The following is a 21,564-nucleotide window of genomic DNA, read 5'->3' on the forward strand; positions in this document are numbered from 1 at the left end:
AAGGGGAAATATAAATAGAAGAGAAAAGAAAAAGAAAAAATGAAAAACAACTACAGTCCCTCTTAAGTAGCTTGAGGGGTTACATTATGGTTAAAAGAACTATAGGTTATATGTTCCTTCTTTATTATCCATAACAGAATCAGGGGGATACACAGTAGAGTAACAGACTTACAAAAGGTTTCCCAAACCAAAGCAGTTTGAGGACTGGTACCATAACAAAATATAATTTAAGAACTGTAACTTTAGTGTTCTTTTCATAAATGCTAAGTTAAAAGGTCAGGATATGCAAAGTAGACAGTGATTAAAATTAAATAAGAATGTAAATGCTAAGCTTATTATGGCATGATTCAGCTATACATTTTTTCTGTGTATGACAGTGGCTACTATAGAATTACTATATCATTTTGGAAAGGTATGAAGAGTTAGATACTTAGAGGCGTAAAGGGTACCTAAGTTTGTAACTGCCCTTTGTGCCTTTTAAAAATCTACTTTGAGGTGGATAAAATAGCTTGCAGCATTTTATTGCTAATTAGGAGGAATAGTTCATAGAAAATCTTTGCTGCTGGACCCTCATTCCATCTCCCAGTTTTATACAGACTGTAGACAGGGTCATGATCATAAATAGAAAGACAAAAAGCAACATTAAGAAAGATTTTGTTTGCTCTTTTTTTCAGGGACACAATCAAATCATAACATACAGCAGACCTGTATATTTTTGTATATTGTGTGGCCTTATTTTGCTGCTAGATGGTGGATCAAAAGATAAAAATCCTTCAATATACACAGTGTACGGCTTGCAACCCTTTTCGCCTGGATCTCTCCGAACAGCCAGAGACCATATAATAGGTGAGTCAATACTTTGCCTGAGACACTAAAAATGAAATTGGGAAGCCTGCATTTTCTTATGTTTACAATCAAATGAACATAATGGAGGAGTGCCTTTGGGCCTTGAAGTCAAATCTGTACAAAGAACTGGAATGATTTAGTACACAGGTATGGTGGGGTCACTCCCTTAGCCTAAAACAGTTCTTAGTGAAATAAGGATTATGTTAGTATTCTCTGCAGGAAGCTAACAAGTTTAGAATGATATTAGAAATGAACACCAATTGTGAAATTCAGTTCATCTTCATAAATAGTGTGCCTATGGTTCCAGTAGATGTTACATTTATGACCTGATTCATTTGTTAGTCTCATCATAAATAGTAACTCTGCTACATGGTCAGGAATTAAAGGCCAAGAAAAGAGAAAACAGCCTGTAAGTGGGTGCATCCAGGGACGTCTCACTCACTTGCAGCTCTGCTTCTAGATCACTTCCCACTCATCTGTCACACCTTGATGTTTTTAATAGTAGAAAAGAGAAAAGAGAGGTGAAGTATTATCCAAAATCAGCAGTATGACTTGAGGGCAGAGATTTTCTCCACAGGGCTTGTCCTCCCCTACACCCTGCACCTTGCCACTTGCTGTTGGACTGTGGTTAAGGCCTTATCACATCCACCTGCATCCTTGGGCCTCTTCTCTCGGTTCCTAAGTCTACTTATCGTTAGTAACTCTTGGCTTCCAACGTACCTAAGATTAAGATGCCTATTCACTAATTTATGGCTCCCCGACTTATCGATTTTAATTTATAAAGCCTGTGATTCCTCAATTAACCATCTATCGTATATTGGTTTATTAACTCAATCAATCATCATCCTTACCCCTTATTGTTTAGTCCATAGCTTGCCAGCTCATTAACTTAATCAACGATCCTTGTAATTCAACGCTTAATAGTCCATTTCCGCCTTAACTCAATCAATGATCCTCTTATACTTTATCAATTAATAATTTTATAGCCTGCTGGTTTATCAGTGTGCTCACCTAGCTTTGGGGAAATCTTACCCCGTCTTCATCAGTCTCCTCAATCACTGGTTCCATCTAGTTCCTCCAGCTGCAACTTGGCAGTGGGACTTCTCATCCCTGGCTCCAGTTCTGGCCTTGGCTCTGGCTCTAACTCCAGTTCTGGCTCCAGCTCCACTCTGGCTCCAACTTCAGGTTCAGCTCTGGCTCTGGCTCCAGTTCTGTCCCTGACTCTGGCTTCATGTCTCCATGCGGCTTGCGTGGTACTTGAACTTTCCCATACCTTCCTCTCTCTGTGGATGAGAGAGTGTGCCAGCTGCCCCTTTGAGCCTCTGGTGGAACTCCCAGGAGCCAATGGGAGCCAACTCCTGCCGCATGTGGTTGCCTGCTGCCTGCATCAGCCCCTCCAGTCCCTGCTAGCATATGGACAGCTGACAGTGCATCTTCAGAGCCCATGCTGAAACACCCTGTTCTCCTGGTAAGTCTTCGGGTGAGCTCTGGTCCAGCTGGCATGCGTGCACTGTAACAGGGCTTGGGACCAGTGCCCTGCTACACAGCCATAAAAATATACCACATTAAACGTTGAAGATTTTTGCAGTTGGTTTCCATTGTGCCTTATACTGAATATGTGGTAGGGTACCTACCACACAGTACAATGCCTGCTACATGGCAGGGCTTTAAGCTTACAAGCTGGTGTAGAGTGGCACAGGAAACTGAGCACACATGGCATAAGCTATCTTGCACTAACTACACACATGAACATTCTTAGTCTGCATATTAAGGCAATGGACAGAAATTACACACAAACCGGTATAAGTGATTGGAAACTGGTTTAAACCTGTAACAGAACAGTTCAGTGCACATAGGCTGGTTTCAAAATGGCCGAACCTGGTTTAAGATGGACCTGAATGAATGTAGTATCAGATTTAACTGATTTAGGTTCAACTTCTCTATTGAACTTCTGTCTCAAATCCCTTCCCAGTTCAAGTTAGGTCTCAGTCCTCCAGCATCCCAGGATGCCTTGTACTCCCGCACAACCCCCTCACAGGGCAGAGCTTTGGCTGCTCTGTCTGCTCCAGCCAAGATGGGTTTGTCCTGCCCCAGGCCGTCACAGAGCTCAGGCAGCAAAACCTCTGCATCCTGCCTATGCCTGTTAGCCCAGTAGGGCAGGGTGGGGGAAGGGGGAACAGAGCCCCCTGCCCCCCACCCTCCCAGGTCCAGCTTTGCCCAGAAACCCAGGTCTTCCCAGCTGCCCACCCCCTCCCCTGCATTCAACCTGCCTCCACATGTGGGAGGTAGCTGCCTTTCCCGACTGAAAACTGAATGCGAGTTCAGTTTATGGGTTCAATATTTGGAGCTTAGAGAAATCTGCAAAGATTGAATTGATTCCTTTTCAGGCTTTTTGACTGTCTGTGCTTAGCCTAAGAGTTTAACTCAAAACTTTTCATTTCAGCAAATAATGCAGAGTAGCTTTTATGCAGTTGCTATTGCAGTCCACTTCCTTGTGTATACAAGCCCTAAAATAGCTTTATATACAAGTATCTCATGACAGATCACCAGGAATTTTTCTCTGCACTGCTCTGGGGCAGTCATGCCTAGAATTCTGAATTCTGCCTGGGTACTTCTTTGCTGGTAAAATATTTACTGGTTGGTGATAGTTGAGACAAAAGCTGAAAAAATTATTAGGGAACTCAAGAAATGTAATTGTATGCCATGAGTCTGAGTTATGTAAAAGCAATGACTCAGGAGGAAACATGGTAACAATTGTCCTGTATAATGAAGGATGTAAATACAGGACTGAATGGAGTGATCTGGAGAAGTACAAGGAATAATGGGATAAAACTGAAAGGTAGAATGTAGGTTAGGATTAAAACTACCTGAAAGCATAGGCCATGTGTGGGGGTGAACGGAGAGGCACGTGCCCTGCCTGAGATTGGCTGCCAGTGAAGCCGCTGCTGGCTCCTGTGGGCAGTATCTGCTCGCCGCCTGCTTCTCCCTTCCCTCACTGCTGACATGGCCAGTGGCATCTGTGGGCTATCACTGCTTGCCACCCTCACCCTCCAGTGCCGACACTGCCACTGGCATCCGTGGGCGGTTCCCGCTCACCGCCACCGACACCGCTGGCTGCGGGCGGTCCCTGCTCACCGCCATAGTGCCCCTCTGGTCTTGGGAGGCACCAGTCATTCATGCCTAAGAGTGAACTATGCTTGTTGTGTAATAGTCTCCCCCAAAAAGTGGCAGAAGCCTAATTATTTGGGACATTTAAAACCAGAAAATAAAGAAGTATTGGATGAAGGAACTTTGTTACGGGGCAGATGACCTAATTGGCCTTATCTATCTGTGATTGCTATAGCTGCACTTAAAGTCTGGTCATCACCTCCTAGCAAAAGTTCTGTTTTTAGAATAAAATGCAGCTTTTTATATGTGCTCTTTGGCTCTTGTTTCTCCTCCTCTCAAACTAGGGAATAATGAAGACCTGCATCACTTATTTTCATTAGCTTCTTTCATTAGTTTCCCTTGCTCTCATTACAGTTTCTTCTTACATTTTATTCTAGCTGCCTGTCAAAGGTGAACAGTAAAAATGCTGATAAATAATTCAACAAGAATCCTAAATGACTCCTGGGATAAAGATAAATGGAAAAACTATAGCAACCACTATAGGATAAGTGACGCTATAAATGTGTTAATTTTGGCTGGCCTCAAAGAGATCATGGAACAGAATTTTTGAAGCCGACTAAAAACAGGGAGGAGGGGGACTACAAACTCATATTACCGTTTAGCTTTTTTTGAAAAAATGGAAGTCACCAACTGCCAGAGGCTTTCCACCCATTTTTACCTTGTAGAACAAGTAGACTTACAGTGCTACCTATTTGAGCAGAGATCGAAGCCTCCAGCCTGGATCATATATGACCAGTAGTCTGACCAAAATCTTTCACTTCTTTTAATTTATGATCCAGGAGAAAAGGCTTTCTGATGTGAGAATGTGGAACGTTGACTTAGCACCTACCGTCCCATCTAGCATTTTTCTTCTTTTATAATACAATCCCCCTTCATTGCAGCAACAGCTGCTTTGCAATACTTCTTAACAGCCAAGGAAATTAGATAGCCTCTTGTTGCTCTCAGACAATAATATTAATATTATGGTGAACTTTTTGTCTTTCCCATTCAGTAGCGGAAACATTACTTCTCTCACCAAACAAAAAATGTTGGACGTAAAGGCTTAGGTCTCATATCTGGTCACATATTGTGTTTCCAGATGAATGTAGCTACCTGGATATAAATAGTTCTCTTAGATGGTGAAGATATTAAAGTGCTTGCATTTTGTGTATTCTTAGTTGTGCTAAATATAGGAGATGAAACCTTGGCCCTATCAAAGATGGGTGGTTTGCTCCATTCCATCTGCAGTGGAGCTAAGATTTTACCCATAATGCTAAGTCCTTATAAATGCTCTTCCTAGTTATGCAGTACTTGAAAGGAGAGGCAGAGTATCCTATCTCAACTGTAATATATTTAGATATTTTAAGACTGGTATAAATTTGTGTGTGTAAAGTCGTGGTGAAAGGAAGCTAACGTTTTCCCGTGGTATTGTGTTGTTCCAGGTATCTATGAAACAATAATGATCAGATAAAAAAACAAAACAAAAATTGTGCTTCTTGGAAGTCTGACTAAGAAACTGGTCATTCTGATGTTGTACAAAGAACAGTGAGATTTATTTCAAGAATGTGAAACAAACCCAAATCAGTTGCAGCAGTATCAAACAGCTAAGATCTTTTAAGTCAAAACTAACACCTTCCTCCCAAATAGCTCAGCTATTATTCCCTTGGAGGGAGCCAGTTGTAGTGTTGCTTTTCTACGTAGGGCGTAAATAAGAAGGCACGCATATGCTGTCTGGGATTCTTAATACAACTTTAACTATTTAATCAGCCTCTTTTAACGCTTTTCTCTTCCCCAGGAAAACCAAATGATTCCTAAATTCAGTTTCTTTAAGTACAATGGCCTTTTAAGTTTCCTTTCTCTAGGATACTCTCTGGTGCTGGGTAAGATTACCATGCATCAGGAAATGTCAAGGAGGGCACAAATGGAACTTGGCCTTGGACAGCCAACCGGCGTCATTCCCTCTCACGTGTGCATCCATTTATTAACACACACACTCTTCTGACACATTGGCAGTGAGTTCTGCTTCCTGTCCTTTTCATTATTCCCCCTCCTGATGTACAGGCTGTTCTTGAGTCATATTGATGCAATAATTCAGATACCAAGCTAATAACATCAGGCTAGCTATGTAGTGAGTCCCTTGCCTCAAAGTGAGGATCTCTCATTACTTCAGTGCCAAGCTTTTGTAAAACTCTCCTAAATTTCAAGGCACTGGGGGACTAAAAATCTCTGGGATCAAATGGAGGATTCAGGATAATCCCTAAAGCAGCTTACTATTTTTTGCCATGGCTCTCCTAAGTAGCAATCCAAAAATAGTTTGGAATAGATAGATTGGATGGCCAAAAGAAGGAGAAAAGAAAAGGTAAGGAAGAAGAGTTATTAGTACCATCTACAAGCAAGAGATGGAGAATGCAGTATTTCTGTATGCTTTTTTATGTATCTAATTTGTCAGTGGTGGATGATCATGATATGCATGACATAAATATGAACTTAGGTTTTCATTTAATTGGGTCTGACCTATTGTGCCAGTATTCAGACACTTCCATTCTTTCTGTCTGATACTGTAGCTTGTCTTTTCCCTCTTATGTTTGACTTCTACAAGATTCACAAAATTATGATAGAACAGGGTGAAGATGAATTCAGTCAGAGTTAACACCAGTGTATTACTGTTTTATTTTAACCCAAGATGCATTAACACAGACAGTTATAAGCAAAATGATATAATTAACATTTAACAAAGGAAACAAAGATGAGCGGTAACATTTTAAAAGTCATCCTGGGAAAAAAAGAGAAGATCAGTAGATTGTTTCATTTATTAACAGGGCAAATAAGGAGAAAAATGTAGCAGATGTAACTAACAAATACACATTTGTGTACAAGGAAAACCATGAGAAACAGCAGAATATTTTTCTGTGAGAAATGGGGCATATACTTTGGGAAGTAATTTTCCAGTCTCTCAGTGATCCTGTTAACATAATAAGTGTTTGTTTGCTTTCTCTTTGACTACTGACAGAGACTGGATCAGGTTTTCCTTTACCTCTTTTTGATGCAGCTTCAATTTGAAGCAGTATTGGCAGCAGTTCAAAGGCTGTCCTTTCATAAAAAAGCATTGCTTCCATTTTCACAGGTCTTACTAAGAATGTCTCTTTTCAAAAGTTGTTTGCTCATCTCATTTGTATTTCGGTTCTTTCCCTCTCACTTGGTTTGTTTGGTGGCAGTCTTAAGTTCTTGCACCTCTCAATTTACTGTCACTTGCTTCAATTTATCTGGTTTTAGGTTCCCCATACTAGTGATTATTTCCACTCATCCAAGTAGTATTGCCTGTACAGGGCATGATAGTGCCTGGTGAAGAGCATTCTGGCACCAATCCAGCAAAGCATTTAAGCACGTATTTTTCTTTGACCATATGCATAAACCCTTTCAAGTCAGTAGGACTAAACATCTGCTTAAAATCAAGCCTCTGCTCAAATGCTTTCCTGGATCAAGAGAGTGAGCCCTCAGAAAGGTGAAAGTGTTGAAGGTATGACACTGGAAGTCCAAATACCTGAGTGTTAATCCTGGCTTCTTAGAGGTTTCCATGCTGAAGAAATGCTATGTAAACATGACCCTTTACTCAGTAGATAAAGCTTGCCTTTGGGAGCATCTACATGTTGCCTTATAGTGACGTTGTTACTGCGCCATGCTTTAGTAGTTTTTTGGAAGTGCTTTAGTAAGCATGGCACAGTAACATCACCATAGGGCAATATGTGGATGTGCCCAAAGGCAAGCTTTATCTACTGAGTGAAGGGCCATGTTTACTGCGCCATGTTGTTACTGTGCTGTGCTTTAGTACTTCCAAATGCACAGCACAGTAACAATATGGTGCAGTAATAACACGACACAGTAAACATGGCCCTTTACTCAGTAGATAAAGCTTGCCATCTACACGTCGCCCTTCTGGAAGTACTAAAGCACAGCGCAGTAACCACCTTTAGTACACTGCACACAGCACATAGTTAGTTTTCACCCCTACTTTACTGTTGAGGCATGCTAAAATGGGGGAGCTATGGTGATGTAGCAGTGGATCATGTGTAGATTTATGTGATTGCTATGTCACTGTAGTGCACTGTACAGCGATATAGCACATTGCTGCGGTGACATAGGGCAACGTGTAGATGCACGCTTTATATATCTGCTTACTCTGCTGCATTTTTAAAAATTTATTCACATTGGTCTTCCAGGGTCAAGGCAGTTATGTGAGAGTGAGATGGATACTGTCATCACTGGCATCACCAGCAGCTATCTTCTAGTTGCAGAATCTTTAGTGACTGTCAGGCAAAATGCACTGTCAGAATTCAGTCTGACTGACCCATTTCAAATTCACTTGGCAGAACCCCAGGTTAGCTTTATGCTTTAATTCAAACTGAGCAGATTTGATATTGAGAAATAGCTAGTGTAGAATGCACAAAACCATTTATTCTGCCAGTCAGTGTTCAGCGTTGAAGTGAACTTTAAACTATGTATAGTGCTTTAACTATATGTAAAACAGGGGGATAATATTTACATCACAGGCCTGTTGTGAGAAATAATGTTTGTAAAGTTTTTAAATAGCATTGTGTGAATGCCTTATAATGTTGCCTATTATTGCTATTAAAGAAACATTGAATAAAAATAATCTTTAAATAATAAAATGTCTCTAAAAGATAATCATGATTTCCAATATTAAAATCCACTCACTAGAAATCCATTGAAATGTAATGGAAAGGTTAATTATTGTAGCATGATGCAGCTTCTCTCAGTTTTCTATATGAATACAAACATCCAGTTTTTGTGATACTCAGATACACTAACATCCATCTATTTTATTTCAGTGTTTTTGTATTGCTTCCCTGCAATTTCTCTTCTTGGCCTATTTCCTCAGATCAACACTTTTTGTATATATGTCTTGGAACAAATAGACATGTTGCTTTTTGGTGGTTCAGGTAAGTAGCATGTTATCATGAGCTCATTGTTTCATGCCTTAGATTAATCTGTTTGGCAGTACATTTTTAAGCCCATCCATGCTTGAGTTGGCAATGACACAGTGGTATCATAGTTTCCTGGACCAGATGTTTCTCTGAAAGTATAGGCACTCTAACTGTAGACTGCAAACCACCACCATTGCAAAAGTGCATTAACACTACCAAATAAATCTTCTTCCCCCCACCCCCCATCTTGGTCCATACTGAGGAAAGTATGTTAGAAAAACATGGTAGTTGCTTCTAATTTTATCAAGTTATTTCAACCATAGTACACTCAATAAGAACTAACAAAAAAAAACAACAAGAGAAAGGGAGTGCTTAGTTCATTTTCTCTCCTTTCCTACCTTCTTTTTGCTCTGTTGCTTAATCAGGAGCATACATTTTAAGCTTGCTACAACCAACATGAATGTCTAGAGCAAAGGTTCTCCAGTTTTAGATTGAAGGCACCCCACATTAGACTCAAGGCTTTCCGAGGAACATGCCAGCTTTTAGCTTTTACTTATAACCACACTATGGAAAAATAATAGAGCAATTCTTCTGTTGCAAAGAACTAAGAAAGCCCATGACAGGTCAGACTGTTTTTGTTACTATATATTCTGGTTTGAAATCTCTGGGCTTATCTTGTGAATCATGTGTAAGTGTTTGCATCATACCTAACAATGCTAATATTGCATGATGCCCTTAAAAAGATCTTACAGTACCTTAGTTCAGAAACAGTGGTCTAAGGTATCTTCACAGTATAAAAACCTGTAGCGTAATTAGAAGTTCTTTAACCTAAGGGGCATGCTGTAATGGAGTGCAGAAATGTAAGGCATTTATATAGAAGGCATTTTAAAGTAGCTTCCATTCTTTCCTTCTTTAAAAAATTAAAAAAGGACACACCAGGGGTGAACATTTTTGCATGACAATATTCAGGATAAAGAACAAGTCATCTTTCAGGTGAAACCATGGGCTAAGTGACCACTAGGGGTGTGTGTGACAGTGGGCATGCTCAGGACTAGGTCTCATGCCAGCCTGCCCACCTGTCTCTGGGGCAGTCTGCCCAGTCTCACCTGCCGCAACTTTGCTGTTCCCATAAACTGATGGCATAAGGTGGGAAGCTGCCTATTCCCCACCCTGATGCCAGGGGGCGTTGTCTGCAGCTCCAAACCTCCCCTACACTGCCTCCCATACCTTGCAGATGTCATCCACATGATGTAATCATAACCTACACCACGACTGGTGCTCCAGGGTCTCACAGGGACTCTCCCTCCCTCCCTGGAGCAGTAGGTCATTGTGCTTGCCCTTCAGGTCTTTCTTTCATTCCACTCTCAGCCTCCTTGCAATGGAGGACTTGCTGAGGCCAAGACTCACCGTTAACTCAGCCTCTGGCCCAAACTACAGCTTGAGGCATCCGCAACCATGCCTTGGTTTCTTCCCCACATGTGGGGTTCCTATTACACCCCTGCTAGGGCCTCTATACCACGCCCTACCCTAAGGCCTTCTCATCTTCATGATCAACTACTCACAGGGATGGCCCTTGCGCTGCCCTTCAGGCTTACTCCCAGTTTGGCCCTGCTCAACATGCCCCTGGGACTGCCCTCTGGGCCTACTCCCTATTCAGCCCTACTCAGTCCCCCTCATGCGCAGCCCTTCAGGCCTACTCCCATTCAGCACTACTCTGTGTGGGCCACACAACTACACTCCCCACACTACCCCCTTTGGGGTCTCCAAGATATCACTTCCCTGCTGGGCTTAGGCACCTACACATGAACATACCTGGCTCCCACTAGTCCCACAACTCTACGCTACCCGCTCTGGGGTCTCTAGGATTTCATAGTCCTGCTGGGCTCAGGTGTCACTCTGCTTGCCGTGCCTGGCCCCACTACTCCCTCAACTGCCTCCAACGCCTGCCTGAAGATGGGGGCTGGAGTTAAGGCACGCCTACCCACTTTTCACTGGGGAGGTAACTGGTCTGGCATTTCCTGGGAGCTCCCACACCAGTATGAGCCCCACCAGGCCACCCATCCCCAGCAGGGTGCAGTTTTAGGTCATGCCCTGAACCAAGAGCCTCCTGCTTTTACCTTCAAGATGTTCTTGCTGCAGCTCAGCCAGGCATTGTTTCTGCCTGGGCTGGCAGCAGCAAACTGCAGCCTTTGTATCCCTTGTTCTCAAAATGACTGCTGCCATTAGGCACCTGGTAGCTGCCTGACTGTAAGTGGCAGGCACCCAAAGGTGCCCTGCCACAGTGTATGAAACAGGCCTTATTCAATTCAGATTCGGACTTATTCAATTTGGATGTCTATGTCTGAATCATCAAATCACTCTGAATCTCTCCAAATCAATTTGGATATATTAAAGAGTCTCTTGATTCAATTTGGATTTGGAGATTTGGCTGCCGAATTGGGCTGAATCTCCAACAAATCGGCGACCGAAGGTTTGCACAACCCTAGTGACCACTCATTGACCCATTGAGGCCCTGATTTTACCTTTCATCTCTGAGGAATTAGTTTGACTGATCAGACAGGAAAGGTTTTCTTTATACAGCTAAGATTTGACATCTAACCTTACTGAATAACATTCTGGTCATGTAAGTCGTCTTTTGATTTTTCTTTAGGTTACATTTTCTCTTTTCATTTAGAAAGTAACAAACTTTGATATTTGTATTTCAGCCGCTGCTGGATTGGTATCTGCACTGTATGGTATTTCTCGAAGCTTTGCAGTTCTGGTTGTACTATCCACTTTCTGCTTTAGTGCAGTGAAGGTAAGTAGACATAACTGCAGTGGCAGAATGGACCTGCTATGCTGAAGGGCATTCTCTGGTCTAGTGACTGGCATTAGTCCAAATTCTTCTTGAGCCATTTTATCAGTTCTTGTTATCAAGCCAACTTAAACACGTGGTTTATAGATGTACTGCATGTTAGCTAAATGGAAATATCTTAACATCTTAGAAGTACTGGCATAAATATTAACCTGACTGATTGAACATAACACTTATGCATGGCCACCCTATATAAAGTACTGAATTGCTTTTTCAAAGCAAAAGGACCTAAGCAGCTCCTGGCATGGAGTACTCAAGGCACTCTGACTTCCTTGAAAGTTATGTCTGTTTATGCTGGCATTTTCTAAGAACATATGTTTTCCCATTTCAACAGCATGCAGCACAGTTACTCCAAGTCTGAGCTTTGTTATATTTCCTAGAAATTAATCTTAGTCATAACTGACAGCTGGTTACCACTAACCTGTATCTGTATGTCCACTGTGTTTTTGGTAAGAGGTTATTGTTAAGCCACCAACACATGCTTCATAGTGAAATTTGGCAGACAAAGTCCATAGCTGAGAAGTGAATTGATATATAGGATGATATGTTGATATATATGATAATATGTGTATGTTTATGTGCGTGTACGTAAAATTGTATAATAATATTAATATATTATGATACATAGCAAAATAGGCCATTAAAACTGCTTTGTCATTTTATGTTTGGTCTAAATGTGTTAATTGTAAATATTTTACTAAAATATTGTTTGCAGTCAGTTTTAAATGTCTTCTACACATGGTACGTTGCAATAAAATAACAGAGAAAAATATAGGATGAAATCCGGGCTCTACTGAAGACCACAGAAACATGTCTATTGACCATTAAGGGACTAAGATTTCTTCCTAGACTTGTGATAAATCTACCTCTTATTAAAAATTAATTTAAGTTAGTTTTATCATTCTATTTTTAATAATACTATATTACAATCTCAATATCTGATTTTTGTTCTTGTCAAGCATCTATGAAATGAAGCTTCAGACATGTATTAAGGTGTGAAATGTGTCTCAGGCAACTCTTAGCATCTACCAGACATCATCAGAAGGGGCAACTTCTTTGGTGTCCCACTCTACGTACTGTCCCTTTGCAGGCTACAATATAGGTTCCTGGAGCATCATATGGATGCAAATCCCAGTAAGTCATAAACATACTTTAGGGATACTTACACACAGCCTGTTAAAAAGCACAGGCCTGTTACAGTGCTTGAGTTAAAATGCTGACCTCGAGTGACTTTGTCCCCTTTTCTGTATCAGTTATACCAGCAGTGCCCAAACTTTACACTCCATGGGCCGGATAGGTGGTGGTAATTCTGTCTGCAGACTCAGTCTAGCTTGTGGACCCAATCCAGTATAGAAGGCAGGTACAGTGGGGACCTGATCTGATGCCAAGGGCAAGTGGGGCCCAGCCCTGATCCAGCCACGTGGCAACAGCTTGGCCCCCATCTGGTCAGTCCAACCATAATCCAGCCATGCGGGAGGGAGGGGTCGGCAAGGGGGATGGAAGGGGGTGGCCTGGCTCTGATTTGGTGTGAGAGTAGGGCGGGGCTAGGCCAGGCCCAATCTTACTCCCGTGTGGGAGTAAGGCAGGGCCAACTCAGTCCCAATCAGCTGTACAGGGCTTGGTAATTTGGCAGAGAGGAAGGGGTAGCAGTATTAATTCCCACCACTCCCCCACTGCCAAATTTTTCAATTCATGGGGAGTCACAAGGGCCAGATGTCATAGCTCCATGGGCCAAAGGATGAGCACCCCTGAATTATATCAGGGCTTCTTGTTTCCAACTATATTAATGGGTCAGCAACTGACAACTGGGAGTGGGGTTGCCTGGGAGTATGTGTCTGTGTGCAAAAGAAGAGAAAGTTTGGAGAGTCAACCAGGGAGCAAGTGGAATAAACAGAAACGAGGAGATGGAAAGAGAAGGAATAGTGTTAGGGCATTTTTGGGGAGGCAGACTATTTTAGGTGTCTGGGAAAAGGCCAGGTCTCTTATGGAATAGGAGGGTTCAGCATCTGAGGGCAGAAGAGGCAAGTTGATAGTAGTGTAGAGAGTTTAAAAATAGATTTTGTAAATAGTATCAGGGAAAAGCCTCTTAAAAATTCTCCCACTTCTACATCTTTCTTTTTTAGCATAATAGTTTAAATTGCAACATGCAGGTGGCTTTGTAGATAAGTGATCTTGCTCATGGATTAGACTTCAAACTGCTTAGAAATATGCTTATAATTTTACCTTGGAGTTCTAGAGTGCTGTGAAAGATTTACAAGATATCTGCTGTAAATTAACCATATTAAGTGCAGATTTTCTGTTCTCATAGAAATTACACCTAATTTTAATTTTTATGGTATTGGGGTCCTGAAGACATTTTTAAACAGGATAATTTAAAGCATGTAAAGATGATTCCACTTGCTTCATCTTATAACCTTAGTCCTCTTGGGTGTTAGAATTCTCCTATATCTCTTCTTTGTACAACATGAAAGGAACACTTGCATTAACCTTCCTTCTTTCCTCAATCTTTTTTAACTCTTTAGCCAGCTACCTAGGGAATGATTCCTGTCACCTTTACCTATGATTAGTGTCATTGGCTTCTGTGGGAATGTAGAGGAGGAGTACTGCTCATCTTAAGGAATGGAGAGAGGTAATTACCCAAGGTAGTTTTAAGTCAGGCAGAAGCAGCCAGGGCAGCATGGCACCTTAGCCAGCTTGTACATGTCACGGGGGTTTACTCTGGTTTAATTCTCCCTAAATTGAAGTGGTGGGTTTTTAAAAACCGCATATCAATTTAAACCAAAGTAAACCCCCATGCCATGTACACAAGGGTCGGGTCCTTACCTGCCCCTCTGGCAGCAGGGGGTGCAGCAAGACGAGCTGCTGGCGGGCCAAGCAGTCCCTGAGCTGGGGGGGAGGGGCCGGTGGTGGGGGAATGGTACTTCCCTGTGCTGCGGCGGCAGTACCCACCCGCGGGCACCTGTCCCAGGCAGTCCTGGGGGGGCACCACAGCTACAGAGGGAAGCACTGGGCCCTCGCACAGCTCAGGCAGGTAGGCAGACAGGCTCCGGGGAGAAAAGAAAAAAGATCTGGCTTGACACTTTTTTTTTTCTTCAGTGGAACCTGCTTGCACAGGCTGCCGCCACTGCCTGCACAGCCTCTGAGCTGCACAGGGCTTAGTGCTTCCCTCCACAGCTGTAAGGTAGCAAACTAAACCACTTTAGATATGTTTTATTTTGCTGTGTCCCAAAGTCATTTAACATGCAATGCACCGCTGACTGTGTAAACAGCTACACCATTAAAGCTGATTATGCCGCCGACAGTGTAAACAGCCACACCATTAAAGTGGTGCAAAAGGGCATTTAAGTCATTTTAAAGGCCAATTTTGTGGCGTGTACAAAGGACCTTAGGAACTAACATAAATGTTACAATCTATAGACTAGAGATTTTTACCTGGCTACCAGAAAATTTTCTTTTCCTTTGTAATACCTTTCAAGTCATTCCTCCAATTCTTTTTGCCTCTTAGCAACTTTCTTGGTTGCTCATAGGTACCTGTCTGTTCTGTGAGATGATAGAATTGCACCGAGTGAGACGTCAGCTCATTGAACATGTGCAAGTGTAGCTGTAGAGCCCAATCCTTGAATAATAGTCCCTTCTGCATTTATCTCATGTGAAGTCCATATTTACCAGTCCTGAATATGGTGCGGAGTTCTTCCAGAGGTTTCTTCTTTCTTCTGCATTCTGAGCTCTTCTTTCCTCAAAAGCCTTCATTCCACACTTAATAGACTGTTTCCAAGTGCTTTGATCTTCAGTAATCTTTTCCCAGTCACTTGGGCCAATGTTCATTGCCTTCATATGTCTCTTGCAAGCATCTCTGAAATGGAGATAAGGATGTCGGTGTGGTCTTTTTTTGTAAAGAGTTTTCCATATAAAAGATCCTTGGGTGTATAGCTGTCATCCATTCTCCACATTTGACCAAACCATTGAAGTCAGTCCCGACTGAAAAGGGAATGGATGCTTGGAATGTTGACCTATTCCAAGATCCCAGTGTAGGCAACTTTGTTCTGCCAGGAAAATCCTAGAATGCAGCAGAAGCAACATAAGTGAAAGCTGTTGAGGCACTTTTCTTAAGTAAAGTATGTGGTCCAGGATTCACTGCCATACAAAAGCATGTTGATGATGCAACTTTGACCTAGGTCTTAACAATCGTGTTGTTGTTGTTCCACACTCATCTGCAGAGTAATCTCATGGTACCTGAAGCTAGTGTTCAGCCTCAAGTGACAGGTTGTTGGTAACAATGGAGCCAAGGCACAAAAATTTACTTACAACTTCCAGTATATTTTCACCTATTGTGACTGTGGGTGGTGAATCCAGGTTCTGGCCCATAACATTGGTCATCTTGATGCTGATTGTAAGACCAAAATCTAGGCAGGCATGAGCAAAGCAACTGATGAGCCTTTAAAGTTACTCTGTGGGCTATTACTGCAGCAGCAAACTTCACCTCATGTATCAAAACTTTTTTGCACTTCAGTCTTCACTTTAAAGCATGTGACATTGAAGAATTTTCCATCGGCGCATATATGTAATTTCCTCTAGTGGCAGCCCCAAAAGCATATGTCAAAAGAAGCGAAAAGAAAAAAGACCCTAACAGGGTCAGGACAAGGACACAGTCCTGCTCGACTCTGCTTCAGATCTCAAAAGCCTCAAATATTTTTCCATCATAGATGACTGTTCCCTGCATTTCGTCATGGAAAGAGTGGATTATGTTGAGAAATTTTAGAGATAGCAAGTCCTTTCCAGTAATTTGAAGAGGCTTTTTCTGCTGGCGAGGTTGAAAGCCTTGATCAGGTCAATGAAGGCAATATAGGGTTCTTCTTTATTCTCTATTTTTTTCTTGGAGTTGTCAGAGTGAGAAGATCAGATCTATGCTGGACCTACTCATTCAGAAGCTCCACTGTGACATGGGGTAAATGTGATCAGCAAGGATGTGAAGTCTTCCAAGGACCACCCAAGTGATGATCTTTCCAACAATGCTTATTAGTGAAATGCCACAATAGTTGTTACAGTCATTTTTATTCTCGTATAGTGTCACCATATTGGCATCTCACACATCTTATGGTACTGTCCCTATTGTCCAGCAGTAAGAAAGAAGCTCGTATAGGTGGAGAAGAAACACATATTTCCCATGCTTGATCATTTCTGCAGGAATGCCACCTTTTCTTAGGGCCTTGCTATTGGCCAGATTGTCTATGATCTTACTTAGGTTCTCAACAGTTGGAATATCACCAAGCTCTTCAAAGGCTGAGTGTCAATAATGTTAAGGGCTGTTAGTGGCATAACTTTCTCTTGAATAGAGTTTAAGATGATGTTCTACTCATTTATCCATCTGTTGCTTCCAGTCTTCTCCCGATGCTGTCCTTAATGGATCTAGCTTCTTTGTAGTTGGACCTGCCACCTTCTTGATTCCATCATATATGCCTCTGATGTTTCCAGTGTCACATGGAGATTTAATTTCCTTGCACAGTCTCAGCCAACGATCGTTGACACAACAACTTGTGATTTGTTCAGCAGCAATGCTTGCTTTCCTCAGTTCCTTCGAAGTTCCATCTGAGGCATTCTTCTTCATAGCTATTATTCCTATAAAACTCTATCTGGAATATAGTTTTGTTAGGCATTTGGGTTATTCTTTGTACTGGAGTATCTAATAGTATTAGTTTCTCCTTCTCTTTAGCAGGCTTTGGCAGCATAGCGCGTAGTGTAAAAGTGTCTGTGTTCACTCTGTTTCTGCTCTAGATTGTAGTTCTGTAATCTTGAGCAAAATTGACCAATTTAATAGCCATTTGTCACAGGGTCATCTGTTCTTTTAAGAAGGGGCTGCCAGCCCTGATAGGACATTCAACTGTAGGGCATTTTACTAATGAGGGAGTGTCCTGCTTGGAGATTTAAAACTCTAGAGGAGAGAGCAGAAAGGGAGATGAACTGTAAGAAATCAGTTTGCAGAGAAGAGAAGTCAGGTTGCTTGCACTGGGGAAAAGCCAGAGCGGAAAGTGGCTCTAATATCTGCAAAAGATGGAGATCCTCTCCAGATATTTGTTCTGTTTGTGTTGTTAGAAATTGAAGTGTTTGCCAGGAAATGAAAATGTGGAAGGATGATAAGGAACCTGCGTACACCACGCTTCCCTCAGCCAGTGAAGAAACTATATTTGTATTTCTTGGATTCTCAGATACCCATTAGATCCTGAAGACATGCAGCCCAACCTCTTGACTCTTATTGCCTAATAAGCCTATACCACCCCTCTCCATGTTTTTTTTTTCCTTCCTTTTTTTGCAACGTCCCTGGACATTTAAAGGATACTTTTTAAAATGTAAGCCAGAGGTGCTGAATACTTGGGGGCCTGAGGGCGCTACCCTCTTTGGGAAGAGGGCTGTCACCTGAAATGCAGAAAACTTCCACGTGTCCATCATCTTAGCCCTGGCAAAAATAAAAGTTGGCACCCATGATGTAAGCCAGATCTTTTATTTTTTTCACAATTATTAAAAATCAAGGGTTTAATGGATTCCATTTCTCCGTCTTCTGTACCAGTTACTTACCCTGCTCTAACTAATACAGTAGTATTTTGGTGTAAGGCAGAGTAATGCATCCTGAATGATGTTGGATTCACCAGTTTCTTTTCTTCTGTGTTCTGTTCCAGCCAGCTGGCTTTGATTTGACGCTTAGCCAGAGCCAGACAAATTTTTGTACAGCTTCTTTTAATTGTTAAAGAAACTTGTGGGTTATCTTAATCAGAGTGGAAAAGAATTGGATATTAATTTGAAATAAATTTACTCATATGTGGCACAGCTGCATGTTTCATTTTTAGATAATTGCAAAATGTCTTCACAGGAGTTATATAGTCTGAGTGGCTCTGCTACATATGCCTGCTTAAAAACAAACAAACAAAAAAGAAGAACCCCCCCCAGATAATATATCTACAGTTTTTAGTAGACATTCACTAAAATAAGTATGTATTTTAGCTCTCATTCTTAACATCTCACAGTTTATTTAGTTTAATACTTAGTCTGATTCAATACCAAGCTCATCAATTATAATAATGAGGCAGAGTAGTGCTTCTTTCTACCTGCTTCTTAACAACATTTGCTTCATCTGTATGCTAATAATTTTGATGCATATTTGTCTTAATTAAGGTTTAACAATGGCAAAGCTCTCTTTCAAATTGCTAAGACTTTCTCAAAATGTTTCTAAACAAGATTGAATGGACATATGTGTATACAGAGAATTCCCAAATGTGCAAGTGACCAAATATAGAATTACAGGAAAGTTGAAGTTTTATTTCTCTCACATTAAAATACTTCAAACCTGCAGGAGACTTCTGGATACAAGGCTTATCATTGTATATATTTCCCCATTAAGAACCATGAGAGCCAAGCAAAAGCCATTAGGGGTGTTAATTTTGGAAGGAGATGGCAGATATTATGCTTTTAGTTAATGATTTGTTATTTGTAACCTTTTACATGTCCAGCAGTATAGGTGGTTTATATGGTGTATTCAGTGCTTTCCGTGGGTGATATCACAAGCAATTCATGTACACCTAGATATAGAGATATGCATTCTTTCCTGGATTTAACACAATAAAAATAAAATTTTTAGAAACCTGTCTGCAGAGATTGAGAAGTTCCAAGATCAGTTTGTGTGAGAAAATAAGTGGGTTATGATATAATAGTACTCCACAAGGAGTCCAAAACTCTGGAAGCAATTCCATTCTAACCACCAATTTTAAGTCTTTTCCAATTAATACATTCAATACCAGCTAAAACCCAGTGTAGCCCAAACATAACAGAAGCTTGATTTTTAAGGTTTTGTTTTTCAAGGCTTAGAGGTATAAAGTGTCTTTTTTTTCATTTTTGGATATTTTACGGGATCATGATAACTTCGTTGAAGTTTATGACAAATATAAAGAAGGCAACACAACCTCAGTAAAAATCTAATTTATTTGTCTTGCCATAGTGCTTAGCAGCTCAAACCAAGGAGCAGGACTCTACTTTGCAAGGACTCCTCATTATTATGCATGCAACACAAAAGAAAAGACAGCTCCTTTTCCTGGAGAGCCTAAGCAGAAAGCAAGAGACAAAATACAGGGACAGACATGGAGGAGAACAAAGAAATAGTGAGATGATGGGGGTCAGCATGATAGGCAGTGGTTCCAGCATTCCAGGAGTCTGATCTTTGTCAAGTGTTTTGAAAGATAAAGAGGTAGCTGTGCAGATGTTTACAGAGAATTCCTCCTACCTTTCTGAAACTGTCAGACCATCCAAGTACATCAGCATTCTGATCCTTAATTTGTAGATCTACACAATTAGTCTAATAGCATAATAAATGCTTCTAGGACAATTGACAGTTCCCAGTCATTAGTGCTCACTGAAAAGAGAGTATGCTGCTTACAAATCTACCATTAAATTTGTACAGAGGTTTCAGTCACAGCCTCCAATTTCCATCTGCTTATAGCTTTCAGAATGATTCTTCTTTTTGGCTGAAGTTTACTTTTATATGGTCTCAACCAAATATAAATGTTTTACAGGTCTGGGAATGGAGCAAGAAGCCTTTTCCCCCACTTAAATTTGTTAACATATTCTTAAAAATAGAGAAATTATGGACAGCTGATTTTCATAGCCTACCTTGCAGAGTATGCTCTATGATGAGTAGTATGTGTTTCATGACATAATCTGGGGTAGATAAAAATGGCAAAATGCTGATAGAATTGTTAAGTTATTGTAAGTTAACTTCTCATCATGCACTGTACCCATTTTCTGGGATATTTATGGTTCAGGTTAAGGTTTGCAGCTTGTATGCTATCCCTGACACAACTGTGGCCATCAACACTAGCGCTTGTGACCATGCAAATTTCTAGTCTTGATATTTTTTGCTGCTGTTGTTGTTGCACCAGCCTGCATTACACCTCTGACGGGACATCTACACGAGATGCTACATCGCCATAGCAATGAACTACTATGCCATAGCTTGTTGTTTGGTGACCTAGCGTCAGTGGGCATGAACCATGATGGTATTGCTACTGCACAGTAACAACTAAAAATAACAATGCGGCAATGGGACTGCACAGTGACTGGCGTCACTAAATGACTATGCAGTAATACCTGCACAGTCTGGCACATGTGTAGATGTGCCCTGAGATGAGGAGAGTGTTCTAGAAGAAAGCAAACAGGTTTAGTTCCTGTTATCCAATGATTCTGTTGTGCTGAGGGCATTCTTTGCCTCTGGAGTGGGAAGTTCACCTTGAAACTAGCTGGAAGAGGTCTTTAAAAAGAGAGAAATAACAAGAGATTGTAGTTTTTGAATATGCCTTTTTTAAAATGTATTCTTCCCCCACCCCTTCCACTTTACCAGGATGACACATTTTAAAGTTCAAAGAAACCTTTATCTTCCTTTTTATTGGGTCATTCTGGGATTAGGTAGACCTGTGATAAAACAAGGCTTTTTTTTCTTTTCTTTTCTTTTTGATCTCAGTGTTTGTTTTAATTCATCACTTTTATCCTTAATTCTTCACCTCCCTTTCACTTGTTTTAAAAGCCAGTATTTGTGCACTTGGATCAAAATCAAAATTGTATGTGAAAAAAAAGAGAGCAAGACATCACTGCCATAGAGTACGTAGGAAGTCAAACTCCCTGTCTAAAATGACAGGCAACATCACCATCCAAGAGTAAAACCTATTATTCCTATTCTCCCACAGAGACAAATTGTTGTCCAATTGTTGACTATGTCGTTCTTTCATCTTTTAAAAG

General features: G+C 41.1%; 1 protein-coding gene across 1 annotated transcript in view; it reads left to right on the top strand.

Annotated features, from left to right (window-relative positions):
• PCNX2 (pecanex homolog 2 (Drosophila)) overlaps positions 1–21,564 on the top strand; it is a 328,028-nt gene that overhangs the window by 119,614 nt on the left and 186,850 nt on the right. Inside the window, exons 14-16 of the mRNA XM_019527461.1 lie at positions 675–846; positions 8,841–8,951; positions 11,642–11,733. Coding sequence (XP_019383006.1) covers positions 675–846; positions 8,841–8,951; positions 11,642–11,733 — 375 coding nt within the window. The remainder of the gene's footprint in view (positions 1–674; positions 847–8,840; positions 8,952–11,641; positions 11,734–21,564) is intronic.

The sequence above is a fragment of the Gavialis gangeticus genome, unplaced genomic scaffold, assembly GCF_001723915.1.
Source record: "Gavialis gangeticus isolate Ggan-Ray unplaced genomic scaffold, GavGan_comp1, whole genome shotgun sequence".
NCBI classification, from domain to species: domain Eukaryota; kingdom Metazoa; phylum Chordata; order Crocodylia; family Gavialidae; genus Gavialis; species Gavialis gangeticus.